Here is a 17,879-nt window from a genome sequence, read left to right on the forward strand (position 1 = left end):
AGGGGGGAAGTTTCCCTCGGCCCAGTTGATTTACTTTTTCCACCTGATGTGTTTAAAACCCACATCGAGAACACGCATGCGCTATGTTTTCAAAATAATTTTATCTATTATTGGAACATTTCTACGTCGTATTAGTGAAGGTAATAAAAAGCAGAGTACAAAAATAGCGGAAGTTCCTGATTTTTCTTTCTAAATATGTCTTGCGGTTCTGTAACTTTGACCTTTTTATTCCGTCGTGGATCAATCTGTCTAATAATTTGATTAAAAATATTGTCTAAAATCAATTTGAGATATTTCTATTCTGTTGGCCCAACATGGCGCGTCTTCATTGGCCAGAAGCTTTTATTGTGAAAACCGAGCGGAAGATCGCATCGTTGCTGCTAACTTACTGAGTTGAGCACCTGGTGTGCAGCTGTCAGTCAGCGGGGTGATGCTCGCTGTCTGAGAGCCGAACGGAACCGCAGACTGGACCTCGGTGGTAAGTTAACATGCCAGATTCATCCGCCGTGTCTGCAGCTGTTTATGAAGGAACGGGACCGTGCCTAGCTGCGGCCACACAGGCTGTCAACATGGCTAACGTTAGTTTCTCCTGGTTAGTCGCTGCAAACCTACAATTTACGCGCTTCATCGCCTTTTCTACCTCCGCTGTTTTTAAACGGTGACACGCTGTCCGTGTTTTGGCTCTGGATCAGATGCAGAGTCGCCAGTAATGGTTCATATTTTCAGCAGGTCATTTTAACGACCTGCGTATTAAAGACAGGACAGTGCGCGGAGACGGAGGACGTGTGTTACTGGCTGAGCTGAATGAGTGGCCTGGACAGGTAAGGTGTAGTAAGGCTCAATCTCAATCCTCCTCCGTTTAGCGGCTAATCTGTTGTGGAGAGGTGGGCGGGGCTCGCAGCTAGCGCGCTCCTCTCTGTAGGCACGTGACGTCACCAGTTGATCTTGACGTCCAGAAACAGATGAGTCGGTACGCATGATTTGTGTTCATTTCCCCCCTTTCAGTTTAGGTTGAGATGACTACAGAGGTGTGACTGACCACAAAAACATCAGTTGTTTCTACAAAGCTTCTGATAGTATCTTTTTAAAAATTTGAATATGAAAATTTATATATTTCCCAATTTTGTGCTGTAACATAATTGCCCTCATTTACTAGGGGTGTAAAGATACATCAATCAACATTGACATATCAATGTAATGATTAACGATCCAATTACATCGATGCAAAGTGAAAATATTGATCCTTATCGTAATTTTTAAGATGTACCCGTTTTTATTCAGGGATGAGACTAGATGTCTTTTTTATTAAAATTAGATATATGCTGTTTTTGATTTGAATGTCTGATGCCTGTAAGAGCTTAAAAATAAAATGGTCAAATCATATTTTCATATATCATATTTTTTTTTTTTTTTGTTTTTGAGTTAATATCAATGTAAATAATAGTGTTAGATGGGCAGATAATCACATCATATCAATTGCATCGATAGAAAATTGTAACAGACTTTGTGATATTGTCAAATATCTTATCGCGATCCAAACAAATCAATATATCATGGTATTGTGATGAAGTTGGTGATTTACACCCCTATTATTGACACAACTTGGAGATATCGCTGCCAAAACAAGTTTTATCAAACACCTGCAGTGTTTGATAAGACTACCCTAACAGAGTATAGTCAGGATAGTTTGATAGCTTATTTAAAAAAAATAAAAACAAACGTCAAAACTTTTATTTAGGCCTTATTTATTAATTGAGTTGAATTCGTCTTCTAATGTTAGCCATGTTGAAATGCGCCACTTTCCACCGAGTGCCCCATATGTATCTTTTTTAGATCAGTGCTCACCAAAGCTGAGACGTGACGCTTGTCTGAAGGAGCAAAAACAGCAGATTAAACAAAATGATAAGGTTGCAAATGCTAATTTATTTTTATGTTCAATTGAAATTATAAATTACAATAATGTATGTTGTGATTGTATTTGAGAACAATTTGTCGGGTATTTGGGTGCCAACCTTCTACATCCATCCAATATTTGCTGCTTGTCCAAGTGTGAGTTGCAGAGGTAACAGGTTCATGGGAAAACGCCTCCCCAGCACCAATCAACTCCTGCTGGATCCCAAGGGGTTCCCACAACACAAGGTACATAACTCCTTCAGGCAGGACTGAAAAACCTCCAAAGTTAGGGTTTCCACCAGGTCTCCGGGTTAGATAACCGAATCTCCTCATCTAATTTCAATGTGGAGGAGCAGTGGCTCTACTCCGAGCTCTCCTCAGAGCCGCTCTTCTTATCGCTATGGTGGCCACAGACCTCCTGCTTGTGTCTGGGATCTGGTTCATTTGGTCAAGATTCACTAACCATTGGTGAAGGATGGCATGTTGATGGACCAGAAATGTGAGAGCTTCTCATGATCATCTGTCTACCCCCTGATGCATCCTGCCTTCAGTGGTGGAAAGAAAATACCAAGGTACATGAACTTCTTCACTTGAGGCAGTGACTGGCCCCTAACTGAAAGGGAGTTTTATCTTGACCGATTAGGAGCTATGGCCTCAGACCTTGGATTCACTTTTGTCACAGGTTTGCCTTAAAGTGGAAGAACATACAGATGTTTGTTTCTTTTCTGATCTGGAACAGTAACTGTCAGTGGGTGATTCCTGTGTACGTTCTTTAAAGTGTGAATGTTTTTGTCTCTATCTATATTTCCAGGATTATTGCTTCTAATAAGACTGGATACCAAGAACCATGGTGACCAAGAAAGTCAGGACAGAGTATATGAAGAAGTTCAGGGATCCCAAATGGGAAACGTTTTCTAAATGTTATGAGGACTCTCTAAAATATCGCTTGACCCGTCGGGTGATGGAGCATTCCCACAAGCCCTGGTGCTGGGAGGGCTGGGAGAGCGCTTCTGAGTCCAGTGGGTGGTCCACACCGAGACTGACCAGGAACAGAGTCCTTCCTCTGTCTCTGCCGCCGCCACCCGCATGTTCAGAGGTCAAACAGAGGCCGACTGAGGCCAAGACCAGTCCGGGGTGTAAGCCGTCCTCCCAGGTCAAACAGACTGAAGTGGAAACAGGAGAGTCTCATGTTGTCAACGCTGCACCAACAGCAGGTTAGCAAACTGCAATTACCTATGATACTGATCAATCAATTCAACTTTAGTACTTTGGGTTTGTAAAGTGCTCTATGAATAAAATGCTCTCCGGGTCCCCAAAATAAACAAAAACAAAATAATCATTAAGTTCCAACATCTACACAGAGCATTGTTTTGGAGTGGGTCACCCTTTCCAGGGCAATGTGAGGTTGATAGGATTTGATTTTAGAGGTCACCATCCACACTGACCTGTTTATTACGTTTAAAATGTTATCGACTTGTTAGTCAAGAAACAATTCTATTCGACAGTTCTACATTGTCAGATATGAGCCTTTAGAGTTTTTTCTGTGTTACTTAGACTTGGAAGAACTAATAAGAGATAACTTGGTTATCAGGAAGACACGAACAACATGCTGTTGCTTTAAAAAGGTTCTCCAATCTCAACTGATTTTAGCTCCTTACTGGTTCTAGATCATCTTACTCACATGGCACCAATGGGTTTTTAGCCCTAAACCAGGCAGTGGAGGGACTTCCCTAAATGTGCGTTCACACCGAAGGCAAACAAGACCTTTGGCGCGAGTGATTTACGTATTATCCCTACGTAAAGGCGCTTTTAGGAGAAGATTAATGGTTCACGATGCAAACGACACGTTTCAAGCCATGTGGACGGCACTATTTGGGCAAATGGCGTGAAGCAAAACTGTAAATGGAGCAAAGAAAAATTTCGCTTGAGTTAAAAAAATGTTTTACTTTTCTGTCTATTCGCTTCATATTAAAGTAAATGGACTGAACTTTTATAGCACTTTTTCAGTCATACTGGCCTCTCAAAGCGCTTTACTCTAGAGCCACATTCACCTAAACGCACTCGCTAACGCTCGTGCGTTAATACACTGGTTGGCAACTTTGAATTAAGTGCCTTGCCCAGGGGTACTTTGACGTGCGGAAGCTGGAATCAACTTCCGACTGTAAGACGACTACTCTACCCATTGAAGCACAGTCTGCAGTACAATTAGGCTGTATTTCTATTGAACAATGATGGATTAACTGACTGAAGGCTGCGTTGTCAGTGTGAATTGTTTGCAGAGAGAGAGACGAAATGTCAAGCGCCCAACGGTGGGCATTTAGTAAGAATGTACCTATAAGAAATCAGTGGGACTCTTTGGTCAGCAATGGCTCTTCTCTGGCCTGCATTCGGTCTCCATGGTTACCAACTGTTAGCAGCTTCTACTATTGTATTGGGTTTTTACTGGGAATTTCATCCCAGCATTATGATGCAGGTCTTCTAGCAGTCTCAGCACTTTGTTGTGTGGACTGAATCATGTTAGCTGTCATAAACGCTGGTACTTCCAGTCAGCTTCAGGGACGTTGCCATGGAGTCCATTAATAAGAAAAGACACAGCTCATCAAGTTGGGCTGGCTGTTCCACAGTTGGTCCGCCATAATAAGTGGTTTATTATCTACTATACATTATCAGAGGTTCTCTTTATCTACATTGGAAAAATGCATCCATCTTATAGCATGGAGTCAAAAATAAAGCCTTTTTACCTGGAGTAGAGGAGGCTGTGTTGAACCTGCAGAAAATGTCAAAGGTTTTTATGTGGAGGGACAAACTGTGCCTAGCCTACTGGACAATAACTTTAGACAAATATCTCCCTGTTGGGGTGTGGACAGAAGGGTCTTACATGAAACACATGGGTTGTTCTTACCAGCTTGGAAATTTGGAGATAAAAAAAGCACAGCTGTGGCTCCTTGATTAGACTGGAAGTGATCTCATTGAGTTTGATTGTAGGCACTGTTGGGAAACTTAGAGACCTGTGACCTGGGCAGATAGTAGGCCTTGTTTATGTGTTTTTTCTTAATTTAAAAGTCTTTTAAAAACCATCCTCCCTGTCTGTTTATCTGAATCAGTTGTTGTAGAAAACGGTATCAAAGGGCCTGAGGCAGTTTCAGCGGCCATGCCTCCGGACACCAGTGGGCCCTCAGATGACACGGCAACGGACAACGGGCCTGACAGTTCAGAGTCATCTGAAGAGAAGCCGGTGAAGCCAGCACAGCGACGGCGCCACCGCTGTCGCACCCCTCGCTCTGTGCCAGCGCAGCGGGACAGTTCCCTGGAGGATAAACCGGCTGTGGTCCAAAAGCCGCCGAGGGCCAAGAGCCAACCAGCAATAAGCAGCAAGGGCAACCGGCAACTGTCCGCCAGGATGGACTGGACCGAGAAACACCCAGAGGTAACAGTACGGACGGAGGTGCATGCATAGCTGCTCAGAGTGCACAGATCAGCAGTTTTTGCTTCTTAAACCTTTTCCACGCAGTCACAGTACTAACACACATTTCTGTTATGATTAACCAACAGGACGTATTGTAACGTTAAAATTCTTTACAAGCAAAAGTAAAATCTGACAACTTTGGTGTTTTTGGGGGCAGAATCTACATGCATGGCACAAAGTATTTTTATCTAAAAACCATGAATGATTTCCTTCCACTTCCCAGATATGTGCAGCCCTGTGTTGGCTGATAGCATTTCCCCTTTGCACAAAGTTCTGGTGAAGATCTAGAAATGTGTGCGTCTGTGAAGTCTGAGCGTGCTTTGATGCATGTGGGCGCAGTTTTGTGTATGGATTTTTAAAGAAGCCTCTTGTTTTGATGATAATGGCTCTACTAAGCGTGGCTTTCTCAGCGATGGTCTGGGCTGGGATGTTTAAAGTCGGTGGACACCTGAGAACTGGAGCTTGGTCACCAGACACCTGGCGCACATTAATAATAAAACACAACGGGTGTACTTTTCATCAGCGGGTCCTCTGGCTTTTTCCCCTCAGATCCAAACGTCCGTCGCCTGTGTTCAGACCCAGCCCACCAGGCGCAGCTCCAATCTGGAGCGTCGGCGGGCTCGGTCAGCTGACCTGGAGAAGACGCAGCGGTCGCGGCTGACCATGGCCACCGAGGATGACCGCTGGATGACAGAATACATGCGCTGCTTCTCCGCCCGGCTCAGGTAGAGGCCGGCTCCACAAAGGTCCCTGAAAACGCGCGTTTGTTATCAGCGGACACGCACGAGGAGGGGCGGCCTGTTTTCTGCTGACTGGACCGAACAGCACTGAGCAGCACATTGTCCTATAGTGGGCTCAGTGGAGAAGTTAGTGGGGGAAACACAAACTGTCATTCCAATCACAGTTAAAACCAATATCTTTCATACCCCTGGCAAAGTGTTTTTTTTTTTTTTTTAAGTTTATCAACAAGTTTCTACTGACTGGAATTAATATTAAGGTTTACAAAATGTTTTGTTTTGAGAGGCGTCTGTCTCATTTCCTTTCAGAAACAAACGTCTTGGTTGAATGAAAAAAGTCAAACTACATCTACCAGGGGTATGATTTATTTGTATTTTAACTGTACTTCTGTTTCAGTTCCCAGATTTCTAAGCTGGTGTGCAGATTAAACGGGGAACGCAGAGAAGAGCTTTCCCATCAGGTCGGCAGGGATTTAGAGGAATAAAACATTAATCTGTGCGCATTTCACATCACTTAGAAACTAATTTTGGATTAATACAACTAAAGTGCTCCTCCTGCTTTCATGCTAATTAATTTCTCTCTGACCCACTTAGCAACACCTGTTCTTTAGAGCTTCATTTAGTGCTCTGCAGGTTCCTTTAGATAAATTCTGAGGGATAAAGAGTCTGGAGACAAACAGCTGCTCTGAAAAACACAGACACCGACACATTTCTGTCTGCGAATGAAAAACATGCAGCAGTTGCATTTATTTAAAGGAACCGGTACCAATAATTGTGAAACTGGTGATTTCATCCAAAACAGTTATTTTCAACATCATATATATTTTTTCTCCACTGAATAAATGTACTCAGATTAAAGAGTTTTTTTTAATCTTGAGTGACGTTATGCCGCTAGGAAAAAAAAAAAAAACATGAATGTATTTAAAGTTTTTTTTTTTTTTTTTTTTTTTTTACACACTTGTACCAGGGTTACTAGTTTCTGTATCTGCTTCTAAACGGTGGTAAAGGAGATTCAGAGGGAGAACTGATCTTTTGTCATCAGAGCATTTAAAAAAAAAAAGATCATGTTTGCCTGCGTACGTCTTCACTTCACAGACACCAAGGATAGTTTAGTCATGCTGCATCAGGGAATCCTGCTGCTGAAGATAAAAATACCTGAGATAAAAGTTTATGGATCTACCTGCAGACCAAAGCTGACAGAAATACTTCCTAGCGTAGAAAAGTAGGAAATCCACAGATTGACCAGAGCTCAGCAAAGTTTAGTGGTAGAGTCTCATTTTAGGGGTTAGGCAGGACCAGATCTTGTGTAATCTACAGATAAATGCATTTTCTGTGTGCTTTTACCTCAACGGCAGCCATTCAGAGCGCTGGAGGCTGCCTGGCTGCCTGGCTGCGCTCTCTGGACGCTTTCTAAGCTTTCCTACAGACGTAAAGAACGTGCTGACATTACTTTCTGAATGTGCGGTCTTTCATTTCACACACTGCTGTACTTCTGAACAGTCATACTCGATTCCTTTACTTTTTTACTTGAACTTTTCTCTCACTCCAAGGCAGCTGAGCATTGCCAACTCTGAGGAACCACAGAGGACCAAATTAGAATATTTTTGATATTTAGTCTTGTATTCAGGAAATAAGAGACTTGTATTTTAGAGAGGACTGATGCAGGGGCTTAATACGGAATAGATAGAATTTATCAACTCAAATTAGTGTTGCATTCTAACAGAAAAGATCTATATTTATGGTATGCTGGCCTTATTAGAGTCTAAATGTTGATCACTTCATTTCAACAGCTGTATAAGAGTAGGAGGCATCGAAGGGGGACATAATGTTATGCTCTTTTGTTCTGTGGCTGTACACAACTTATAGACGGCTTGCTGAATCGTCAGTAAGGTTTTTGTGACGATACAAAAAAGTTAAGAGCTCAGCAGGTATCTGTGCTTGAAGTTTTACTGTTTAACAACATAGACTGTAACGGTTTCCTAAATTTACCAGGATTCAGTCTTTAAAAGAGAACTTCCGTACTGGAAGCTCTGTGAAATCCTCTGGAATCGTCACACCTGTACGCTCATTTCTTCTTCTTTCCATGTGATAAAGACTGATGGTTACTACCTTTCACGCCTGATCTTTAGGGGTGAATAATTTTGTTAGAGGAGCCTACCAGGAGGCGACGAAGCGGGCCGGGGTTCAGCGCTGTGGTGAGGGAAGGATCGGGGTGATGTTGTTGTTTTTCTGATGTTTTCTGACGTAACTAGATTGTAAACACACGTGGGTGTCATCGTCACGCCTCATGACCCGCTCTGAGGGCTAATGGTCATTATGCACTGTTTTAATTAGCAAATAGTAAAAATCTGACTGCTTTTAAATTTACTATGAATGTTTGTTGACTTCACACCTGCTGGACTTTCTATACACGTGAATGTTTTTATAAATCCGTGGAGTTACCGACTACATGCTGAACTTTACTGTTTCTTACATGATTTCTAAGATGCGTCAGTTTTTGTTGCCTCTGTCTAACCAAAACTGAAAACAAAGTGACAGTTGTCACACTTTTCTGAACCTGGAATCATGTTTCGTATTCTTGATGTGAAATTATTCGAATGAATCTATCGTCAATGATTTTATTTTGACCCGGGAAATAACAGCTTTAGTGATGAGCAGCCGTTCCTGCATACATCCCACCTGAGGAGTAGAAACAACAGTTACCAGCTAAGATAGTGTTGCATATGAGGTTTGCTACCTCTTAGTCCCAGAGAGGACTAATTGAAGCGTGGAGATCTGTCAACATGTCAAAGGTTACAGATCCTAGGCACAACACCCTGAGAGAACAGAACGCAGCTGTAGAAAACCTCTGTTGATCTCTGGACAGCCTCTTTTAGAGGAACAACCCATACATGTACATCTTATTTAGCTGCATTACCACTAAGCCTATAGCTCGGACTTTGAGCACATCTTACGCATGCTTTCCCATATTTGACATCCCTCATACTGCAGCTCTACACTCAGTCTGAGTCTCTGGTTGAGGAATGTGCTCCAGACCAAACCTGAGGCCTCAGGTATCCTCAGACACTACCATGCACAGGCAGTGTGTAAACTCACACCAGCGTTCATCCCTCTTGAACTTTTTCACTTTGTTACAGCCGCCAACCTCTGTGTATTTTATTAGGGCTGTACATAATGGCCGTTCTCTCACAGGAGTCTAAATCATTCTGCTGGAGCTCTGGCTGTATGTTTGGGCTCTATCTATCTTCCCATCAACTCTGTACCTGCAAATGAAAACAAACATGATACCGCCACCACCGTGTTTTTAGCAGAGGGTTGGTGTTTTTAGGGTGTTACCATTTAGCATTTAGCCAGGAAAGTTCAACATTGGTCTGGTCTGGCCAGACTACCTTCTTCCATACGGGCTCTACATGCCACAGCTGCATACAGGAATCTTCTATCAGTAGTTTCTTCATGCCACTCCAGATTGTAATTATGGAAGAGCCTTCAGTTTAATTGGACAGCTAGTATTGGTATTTCAGATGATGCATCGCACGGTGCTTTGTGAGAGCTTGTTTTAGCCTGACCCTGCTTTAAACTTCTCTAGCATGTTCTCCCTGACCCGTCTCATGAGAGCTACATCTATACTGAGATTAAATGACACGCGGCAGGGCTCTGCTTACTGCGTAGCTGACTGTGGAAGGCAGCTGCATGCTTTGGATTTCATGGAATAGAATAGAAATATCTTTATTATCCCACAATGGGTGAAATTCAGGCGTGAACATGACAAAAATAGACGGGATACACCAGTTACTGGATTAAGTAATGAGTCTAATAAATTCTAAAGAAAGAGAACTTATTAGAGATGGGAGAAAGAAAATTGTGCATTTATTGATAATGTGGCATATTTAGGTGAAAGCATACATTATGTAAAAATCAGAAATGCAATATTGAAGTTAGAGGAACGGCAGATTTACAGCGATGTGAGAAAACTATGCAATGAGGTGGCAGCCTGGTGAGTCTGCAGCGTAGAGGGAGAACAGCAACGGTGCCAGCACAGTGTTCCTGTACCGTGTATTTACAGGCATCAGTGTAAAAGGGGCAGGATACAAACCCTCACCCTTTGTCTTCTTCCACTTCACAATCATGCTCTTTGTGTTGAACAATCACATCAAAGTGTTGCTGCAACAAAATAAAAAGTTCAAGGGGTATGAATACTTTAGCATCAAACAGCGACTGACCCTCTATCTGCGGGTCAACAGTATTAAGCATGAAGCAGCTTCAGCCAAGAAACCAGATTAGTTCCTTTAAACAGATGTGGACCAGTTGTTGAAGCGTGCTTCTGAGTTCCTGATGTGACGCTGTCTGTCCTGCTAGAGTCACTGTGGTCGTTGTGTCCGTACGTTTCCTTTTTCTTAAATGTTTGTACGTTTAGACAATCACAAGGCTGTACCTGAACTGTTATTGTTAAAATGAATGTTTCAGAAAAGGCGATTCAGTTGGTGTATTAGAAGATATCGTGAAGGTTGTTATGCATCCAGTCATTTGATCATGTTACCTCCACTGATGTCTGAATTGATGCTCCTGTCTTTGTGTTCATGACATGCACAGTATAGATTTCCATCCACTTTAAGGTATTGCTGTGAATAAATCATTTGATTAAAATTGTGTGCTTTATACTTGGAAATTGTGAACCTGAGTTAAAATAAAAAAATAAAATCTTGTTATGCATTTGTTTCTATATCTGTTTCCCCATTTACTTATACCTTTCACTCTTTGTTCATTTACAATCTAAGGAGACAAAGTGAACACAATATCCCAAAGTTTTTCCTCAGTTTCTGTCCTCTACAATGTAGGCTTTTAGTAAAAGCTTTCAGGTTTATCGTAATGACAAAGCTTTACTTAATGCTTAGGTTTAAAGCGAGGCATAAAGGAAAGTGCTTGAATAAGTAACTAGCGTAGTGTTGGAAAAAATATTTCTTGGCTCTTAAGATTTTCAAATTCTAGTACAAAACTGTCTGACGGTTTCAAGTTTTAGCCTTGCATGTTGTGTTTTCACATATTAAAATGTGTGAACGCACCTTATTTACGTCATAATTTTCATTTGCTTGTTTACTCGCCATCCTGGTCATTTTACTACATCTGATATTAGTGTGCACCGTCATGAAATGGAGGAAAAAGGTGGAAATGTTCACTATTAAAGAGATTTTAGTAACAAACTGTGACCAGGAAACTTTTAGATGCTTTCCCTTCTGGCTGCCAGCAGATTGCTGTCAGGAAGCTGCGTGCTTCAGTCTGATGTCATCAACCCTTTAATCCAATCAGAGGCAGTGTGGTTTAGTGACTGAGCTAGTTCAGGAGACAGAAATAGATCCAGCTCTGCAGGAAAACTTAGAAATGCTCAAACACTGGATTTAAAGTCTGTAAATTGGTTTATTTACAGCACAAAAAAACTGAACATTGCAGTACCAATGAATCCCACTCAAAACAACTGAGCAGTGAACCAAAAAAATGAAGCCATTAAAATTCATTAAAAAGAAAAAGTCATAATTTAGACTAATTGTAAAAGACGACGAGGCATCAGGAGGGAAGTCCTGCAGTCAGGATGCTGCCCAGAAGCGTTCTGTCCTTCAGGGCGTTCTCCACATCCTTCTCTTCGATCTTCAGGAACACCTACAGAGAGGATGGAGCTCATTACTGCAGGAACCCTGCAGAGGGGAACCTCTATGATTAGCAACCGATAGATTCTGCTCATCCCCGTTTACTGCAATCAGTATCTGGAAAGCAGCCGACTCAGACAGGTTTAGTCCAAACCCGCCGCCGCAGATACGGATGGGTCCAGAATTGTTTTGGTGAACTATGACAAAGACGGTCCTTTATGAATAAGCAGCTTCATGAATTTTGACCCGGGTTGTCTTCCATACTTGTAGGAAACAGGGTTCCTATGTTTCCCTGCCAAATTTTATATTCACCTTTTAGATTTAATTGAAAAGTGTCTAAGATATAATAAACGATACTGAAAGTTTTGGGTTTAGAGTTTAGTCTAAAGATCAGATGGTGACTGCCAGTCAGATTAGCAATGATCAAATATTAACTGACGTGACGCCGTCTGTCAGTCAGTCAGTGGTCCCAAAGTGAAACAGGCCTTCCATGCAGTCGTTTCTGAACCTGCTGCTTCCAGACCCAATAAGTTCATCATGTTCAGAAGGTTCTACCAGGCTCTGGGTACCAGAGTGGTTAGAAGCGGTTCTGTGGAGGATTTTGTACCTTTGTGAGACGAGCCTCTTTGGCCTTCTTCAAAGCGAAGATTCCCCGACTCTCCAGCAGCGCACAGAGCGCCAAACACTCCCCCTGGCCCACTCCAGACACCTGCCTCTGGGCGCACAGTCGGCTGTAGACCTCATGGAGCTGAAACATGAAGTCGGATCGTTAAAACTCCCACGTCGTGCCATGGGACTGCAGACGCTCATATGATCGTGAGACAGGGCAAATGAAAAGGAGAACAAGTAAAGCTGGAGGCAGCGCTGAACTCTGGGCTCTGAGCACCATCAGCTCCAACAGATCCCACCCAGGCTCGCAGTGCCGTAGCTCAGCCACTAGGTGGTGCCCTTAGCTAACCATTGGGTTAAAGGTGAAAAACAGAATGGCAAAGCATGGCGAAAGCAGACCTGGTCAGCGGATGGTAAACCTACTTCCTGCTAACCAGCAGTAGATGCAACTAAGAACCTGATATGAGCATCAGTGGCTGTTCAGAGTGGGCGGGGCTAAAGGGCATCCACTCGATTAGCAGACACGTGCTGAGCCACGCCTCCATGATTTCAAGCTGCTGCTGGCCAATCAGAAGAAACAGAATCACCTGAATTTCAATTAGCCTGCGTCTCGTTTAGCTTAATCTCGGATCAAAGTCCCACCCTCTAACTCCGCCATTGGTCCCCGTCCTTACTGAGCGCCGTACCTTCCCCAGGTTGATCTCCTTGCTCTTCCCGCTGCGGATGAGCAGCAGCAGGCAGCACACCAGCAGCTTCTGCTGCAGAGGAAAGCTCTCTCCATCCGAAGCGCCGCCGTGAGACGCCATGCGGTCGCCGTACACCTCTGACAGAACCTTCGCCACCTGAGGGAGGCCCACCGTAGACGCTGCTGACAGACAGGAGCCATCAGGTTTCAGTTTCTGCTCATCACAGAGTCCATCCTGAGGACTACGGCCGACCCTACCTTTGGCTTCACTGCCGGAACCGGACGCCTTCTGCCTTTGGGCCGCTTCTGCAGCCTCCACCGCTCTCCTGGGAGAAGACGGAGTTGGTGAGTTGCTCCGGTGTGCCGGCCACACAGCGGGTCATGGTTCTAACAGAACAGCAGGTTTGGACGGGTTACCTGCAGATGTCCAAAGCTTTCCTGGCGTCTCCGGACACGGCCGACACCTTCCTGGCGCAGAACTGGACCGCAGACGTGTCCAGCATCCCCTCAGCAGCAGCCTTCAGCACAGATCAGAACTCTGGTTAGACAAGCCGAGCGACGCCGACGCCGGCGGTACCGACCGGAGCGCACCGACCTTAGAGAGCCTGTCCTGTATGATGGTGGTCAGCTCCTGGCGGCTGTAGGGAGGGAAGTGCAGCAGCAGGGGGCGACAGTGAGGCTGGGCCTGCAGTCTGGGCAGGATGCGATCGGTCAGGTCCAAAGCGTTGGCGATGCCTGCCGGGACAGAACGTCAGGAGACGGCGATATGAAGACAGGGTTTAGTTTAGAGGTAGGAGCCGAGAGACGCGCTGCGGACCCGAGGCTTACCGATGAGACAGAGACGGGACTGGGCCAGATACGGCCATTCAAAGATGGTGTAGAGCACGTCCTGAGCTTTGCTGTCCAGCTGATCCATTTCATCCAGAACCAGGAGTCTGAGAGGGAAACAGATTATTTCACCTCAACAGTTTCTCTTGACAGAAAGAAAAAAAAATAACAGCCAGTCCAGTTAGGTAAGCAACGACTGTTCTGAGCTGGCAGAGTACTCACACTGTGGGCCCCGGGGCCGTCAGAAACTTCTGGAGGCCGCTCTGCCCACCGGCTGCTTTCAGCCTGTGGGCCAACAGAGGGAAAATGGCATTGGAGCTCCGCAGACTCATGCAGTTCACCAGCACCGTCTTCACTGCTGCCAGCTCAGCCTGGGAGGACAGAGAGTTACTGTGGAGGAGGAACCCTGGAGTGTTAACTAGAGACACAGCCATCTGGACTCGCTCCATTGGAGGGATTTCAATGCCACATAAAATGGACGAGCCAATCAGGATTGCCGGGCAGGATTTGGTAGATGTGACGTATCAGAGAAGCAACTGTTTGGATTCAGACAACAATGGCGTCTTGCAGTGAGGAAGCAAGCGGTAACACTGATGCTGCTATTTCATCAGTGTTGTCCATTGTACCCAATATGAATTATTTAAAATGCTTTTTTAGTGGAAACGATGTTTTCGCTCTTCTCCTGACCAGGTTTGGTCAGTAAAGATAATGTACAAGTGGTTTATCCAATTATATGCAAGGCTTTTTGATAAGCCCCTCCTTCTGAAATACATCTCAATGGAGCGATCCCAGATGGATGTGTGGAGTTCTGTAGAACTAAATCCATCTGGCTAGAGTCAGGTTATCTGATTGGTGCGTCCGAGACACAATCTAACCCTGGCAGTGAAGTTGAACAGCCAGGACTCACCTTCATGTCCTGGAGCACACAGTTAAGGCAGGCGGTCTTGCCGGTCCCCGGGGCCCCTGAGATGTAGAGGCTGCTGGGGACGCGCTGCAGCACCTTGTCCTGCAGGAAGGAGCGGATGGACGCCTGCTCAGCTTCTCTGGACAGGAGACGCTCTGGGATGGCGGTGTGGAGCGCCTGCTTCACGCTTTTAAACCTGGACTCTGTGGGGAGAAATTGGGGCCACAGATTAGGGGCATCACGGGGGCAGACGGGTGATCGTTCTGTTTCCTGAGAAGCTTTTCAAAGAGAATGAGGAATTAAGCAGAAGCAGCTCCTACTGTCTGGAAACAGGCAGGCGACAGGCGGCCTCCTCTCTGGGTGGGGGGGCTGGGGACTCCCTGGAGGCGTTTCCTGTCTGCTGGGAGACCGCCGCTGACAGGGAGGGGTCTGCTGGGGCTCGTCGCTGGCCGACGCCGGGGAGTTCTCGTCGAAGCCCAGTTTTCGGGGTGCGGCCATATCAGGTCTTTTCTGCTTCGGGGGGGAACACGGCACATTGCAGCCGTTCTCATCACCTTTAGAAAGAAGACAGAACGTCTGAACTGTCAGAAAACAGCTAAAACATTAGAACCTGCAAACCAACAGGTCCCCCGAACATGAAGACGAAGCGTTGCATATCTGAGACCGGTCCAGTTCGCTCCGCCTGTCCCAGGCCAAGTCTCACCTGTGCGCTTCCGGGGGCTCAGAGGGACTCGGCTTTGCAGGGCGGGGGAGGAAGGCGGTGTCGGTGGAGCTGTGGAGCCTTTGGCTGAGAGAGACGGGAGAGCAGCTTTCTGCTTCAGGGGTGACACAGGGCCCTCTGCAGCGGCCCGCCTGGGTGACACTAGTGCTGACCGCACCGGAGAGATCGGCCCGAGCCGAACCCGGCTGGCAGAAAGGCGCTCTGGCGTGGCTGAGACCTTCATGACCCGGGGGGTGTCTGGGTGCACGGATGCTCGGCAGGATTTGCGGCGCGGGAACTGCAGGGTGGGCTGAGTCTGCCCCTGAGAGCGGGTCCTAGGCATGTTTGGTTCTCTGTTGAAGACAAAAAAGCCCAGAATGAGAAAAAACAACAACAGCAGGACGTGGAAATAAATGACAGAAAGAACCAGAACCGGACAGCCAGCGGGCCGGGCGAGATCAGGACTTTTCTAAATCTAAGAAGGCATCGACTCTCAGCTCTGACAGGCCTTGCTTTGTTGGTGGAGAGAAGCATGAGAAGCCGAGAGGAAACCTCTTTTCTCCAGAAACGCTGCTAACCCGAGGCTGAGACTTCAGCAGACAGCCGGGTTCTTACAGCAGAGCTGCTCCATCTTGTTCCTGTGATGAGGTTCTGTCCTGGCTTAGTTACAGTGAGGATGGTCAGCTGTGCGATAACTCCTGCTCATTAACCAACAGGTCCAGTCCTCCAGTCCTGTTCTCTGTCTTTCCACCATCACAAATCTTTGGGAGGTTTTGCGTCTCGGTCACAAATCTCCACACCAACACCAGGCGGCTGACTCTGTGCCGACCCAGCAGAACGTGGACTCCCAGCAGATCCTGCTCCTCCCACCCTGCTGTGATGGACAGATGCAGGTTCTGATGCAGCTCACCTGAAGACCGGTTCAGACGTGAACTCCACTGAGTGGTTCTGCATTTTGAGGGAAATCCTGTGTGAACACAGAGACCTGCAGCCATCTTCTCTGCTTCTGATGGTCTAATCAGGGACACCACACAGCCTGCTGTAGGTCAGACACTGAGGGAACCCACCAGGAGCCTTCCTCTGGACCTTAACATGGACACAACTGCTTTGTTCTGGAAATATTCCCGGAGACAGAGCCATCAGCACCGAGCTCTGAGCATTAGTGATGTTAGCTAGCTAGTTAGTCAGCTAGTTAGTTAGTCAGCTAGCTAGTTAGTCAGCTAGCTAGTTAGTCAGCTAGCTAGCTACCAGCAGATGGAATGGTACAGTCCATGTCTGCTTTGCATTGTTAGCCCATAAAACCTCTACAGAAATATTACAGAGAAGAGACAAAAGTTAAAAATAAAGAAGTCTAACCTCCACTTGAGACAGAACGATAACTTTGTATTTTCCGTCTAAAGCTAAGGTGATAATATTAGCAGTGCTCAGTAAAAACAGCCTGGTCTCCCCACAAGCAGCTCCGCTCATGGCGCCAAACGGCGGACTGCCTCCGCCTCTCCTCTCGACGCTTTCCCTCCTGGTAAAAACACTCATGTCCCACGCAGACCGACTAGAAACCCACGTCTTGTCACGAAATCGAATCTAACGCGATTTGTTTTGTATTTTTCATTTAGATAATAAACTAACGACCATATCCCGCCAACAGGAAGACAGCCAGAGGCCTCCGCCTGTGGGCCAATAAGCTCCTCCGGGCTGCGCTACTTACAGTCAGGCGCTGATGAGGAGCTCAGGTCTGCAGCAGGAGGTAAAACACGTCCTCTCGGCTCCGGATCGTGAAGAGAACTCTCTCTGTCGGTCACCGACTCCAAACTAGCGCCAAATCTTCTTCCGGAACAGCTGAGACTCTCGCCGACGCTCTCCGATTGGTCACCGACTCCGCTTCTGCGATGCTCATTGGCTCACCGTTACAGGATGTTGCGTCACGTTTGCTTGGTTCGCGCACAGTTCTGTGGCGGGAGTTTGATCAGATGTGTTGGTGATGATTCTGTCCTCCAGTTCAATCCAAACAAAGGTTAAAAAAAACTAAAGAACTGGATTTGTATTGTGAAGCTAAAGAAGTGTCGCTTCCCATCCAGGAAGCTTTCTCAGTTCAACATGTCTGGAGTTCCAAGCTTTATAGACCTGCTGACGAGACGAGAGCTTAGATTCACATGGAGATTCCCCGGAACTAATCGCCCCAACAATGGAGTCGTTAATTTGATCAGATGGCTGATTTTGGCTACAGTGTTTAGAGCACAAGAGCCACTCTCCTGAAGAGATCTGCTCAGATAATAACACTTAGAGCTAATAAAAAATAAAGCGCATCACGAAATGCGTCCAGTTTGATTAAATTGACTAGATAATATAACGTTAATAATACTCTGTTTTAAACTGCTCTCGAACATTTCCTCCGACTTTCTGGGGATCGGATGTTAAAGG

At 45.6% G+C, this 17,879-nt stretch overlaps 2 protein-coding genes across 6 annotated transcripts; one reads left to right on the forward strand and one right to left on the reverse strand.

Moving 5' to 3' along the window:
• Window positions 1-351: 351 nt before the first annotated feature.
• Window positions 352-6,983, forward strand: ccsapa (centriole, cilia and spindle-associated protein a). Of its 4 annotated transcripts, XM_036136729.1 has the most exons (5): window positions 373-478; window positions 730-821; window positions 2,705-3,107; window positions 4,998-5,320; window positions 5,909-6,983. In XM_036136729.1, exons 3-5 carry the CDS (start codon window positions 2,741-2,743, stop codon window positions 6,086-6,088), a joined length of 870 nt encoding a protein of 289 aa, XP_035992622.1. In that variant the 5' UTR covers window positions 373-478; window positions 730-821; window positions 2,705-2,740; the 3' UTR covers window positions 6,089-6,983. The 4 variants fall into 4 exon arrangements, with proteins under 4 accessions (XP_035992620.1, XP_021175839.2, XP_035992622.1 ...); XM_036136727.1 differs by lacking the exon at window positions 730-821 and having other exon boundaries at window positions 352-478; XM_021320164.2 differs by having other exon boundaries at window positions 364-821.
• Window positions 6,984-11,488: 4,505 nt separating this feature from the next.
• Window positions 11,489-17,313, reverse strand: cdc6 (cell division cycle 6 homolog (S. cerevisiae)). 2 transcript variants are annotated; one of them, XM_012869871.3, is made up of 12 exons: window positions 17,167-17,311; window positions 15,465-15,814; window positions 15,082-15,315; window positions 14,765-14,964; window positions 14,080-14,228; window positions 13,858-13,964; window positions 13,625-13,764; window positions 13,447-13,547; window positions 13,288-13,355; window positions 13,031-13,209; window positions 12,343-12,483; window positions 11,489-11,748 (listed from the first exon to the last, which is right to left on the reverse strand). In XM_012869871.3, exons 2-12 carry the CDS (start codon window positions 15,802-15,804, stop codon window positions 11,656-11,658), a joined length of 1,752 nt encoding a protein of 583 aa, XP_012725325.2. In that variant the 5' UTR covers window positions 15,805-15,814; window positions 17,167-17,311; the 3' UTR covers window positions 11,489-11,655. The 2 variants fall into 2 exon arrangements, with proteins under 2 accessions (XP_012725325.2, XP_012725324.2); XM_012869870.3 differs by having other exon boundaries at window positions 13,031-13,355; window positions 17,167-17,313.
• Window positions 17,314-17,879: the final 566 nt, after the last annotated feature.

The sequence above is a fragment of the Fundulus heteroclitus genome, chromosome 5 (genome assembly GCF_011125445.2).
Source record: "Fundulus heteroclitus isolate FHET01 chromosome 5, MU-UCD_Fhet_4.1, whole genome shotgun sequence".
Classification (NCBI taxonomy): Eukaryota; Metazoa; Chordata; class Actinopteri; order Cyprinodontiformes; family Fundulidae; genus Fundulus; species Fundulus heteroclitus.

Coding starts and splice junctions, on each gene's coding strand:
- cdc6 (XM_012869870.3), bottom strand. CDS start 15,804: ATGCCTAGGACCCGCTCTCAGGGGCAGACTCAGCCCACCCTGCAGTTC. Junction 13,548..13,624: donor TACAGGACAGGCTCTCTAAG/GTCGGTGCGCTC, acceptor TCTGTGCTGAAG/GCTGCTGCTGAGGGGATGCT. Junction 13,356..13,446: donor AAAGCTTTGGACATCTGCAG/GTAACCCGTCCA, acceptor GTCTTCTCCCAG/GAGAGCGGTGGAGGCTGCAG.
- ccsapa (XM_036136727.1), top strand. CDS start 2,741: ATGGTGACCAAGAAAGTCAGGACAGAGTATATGAAGAAGTTCAGGGAT. Junction 3,108..4,997: donor CAACGCTGCACCAACAGCAG/GTTAGCAAACTG, acceptor TATCTGAATCAG/TTGTTGTAGAAAACGGTATC. Junction 5,321..5,908: donor GGACCGAGAAACACCCAGAG/GTAACAGTACGG, acceptor TTTTCCCCTCAG/ATCCAAACGTCCGTCGCCTG.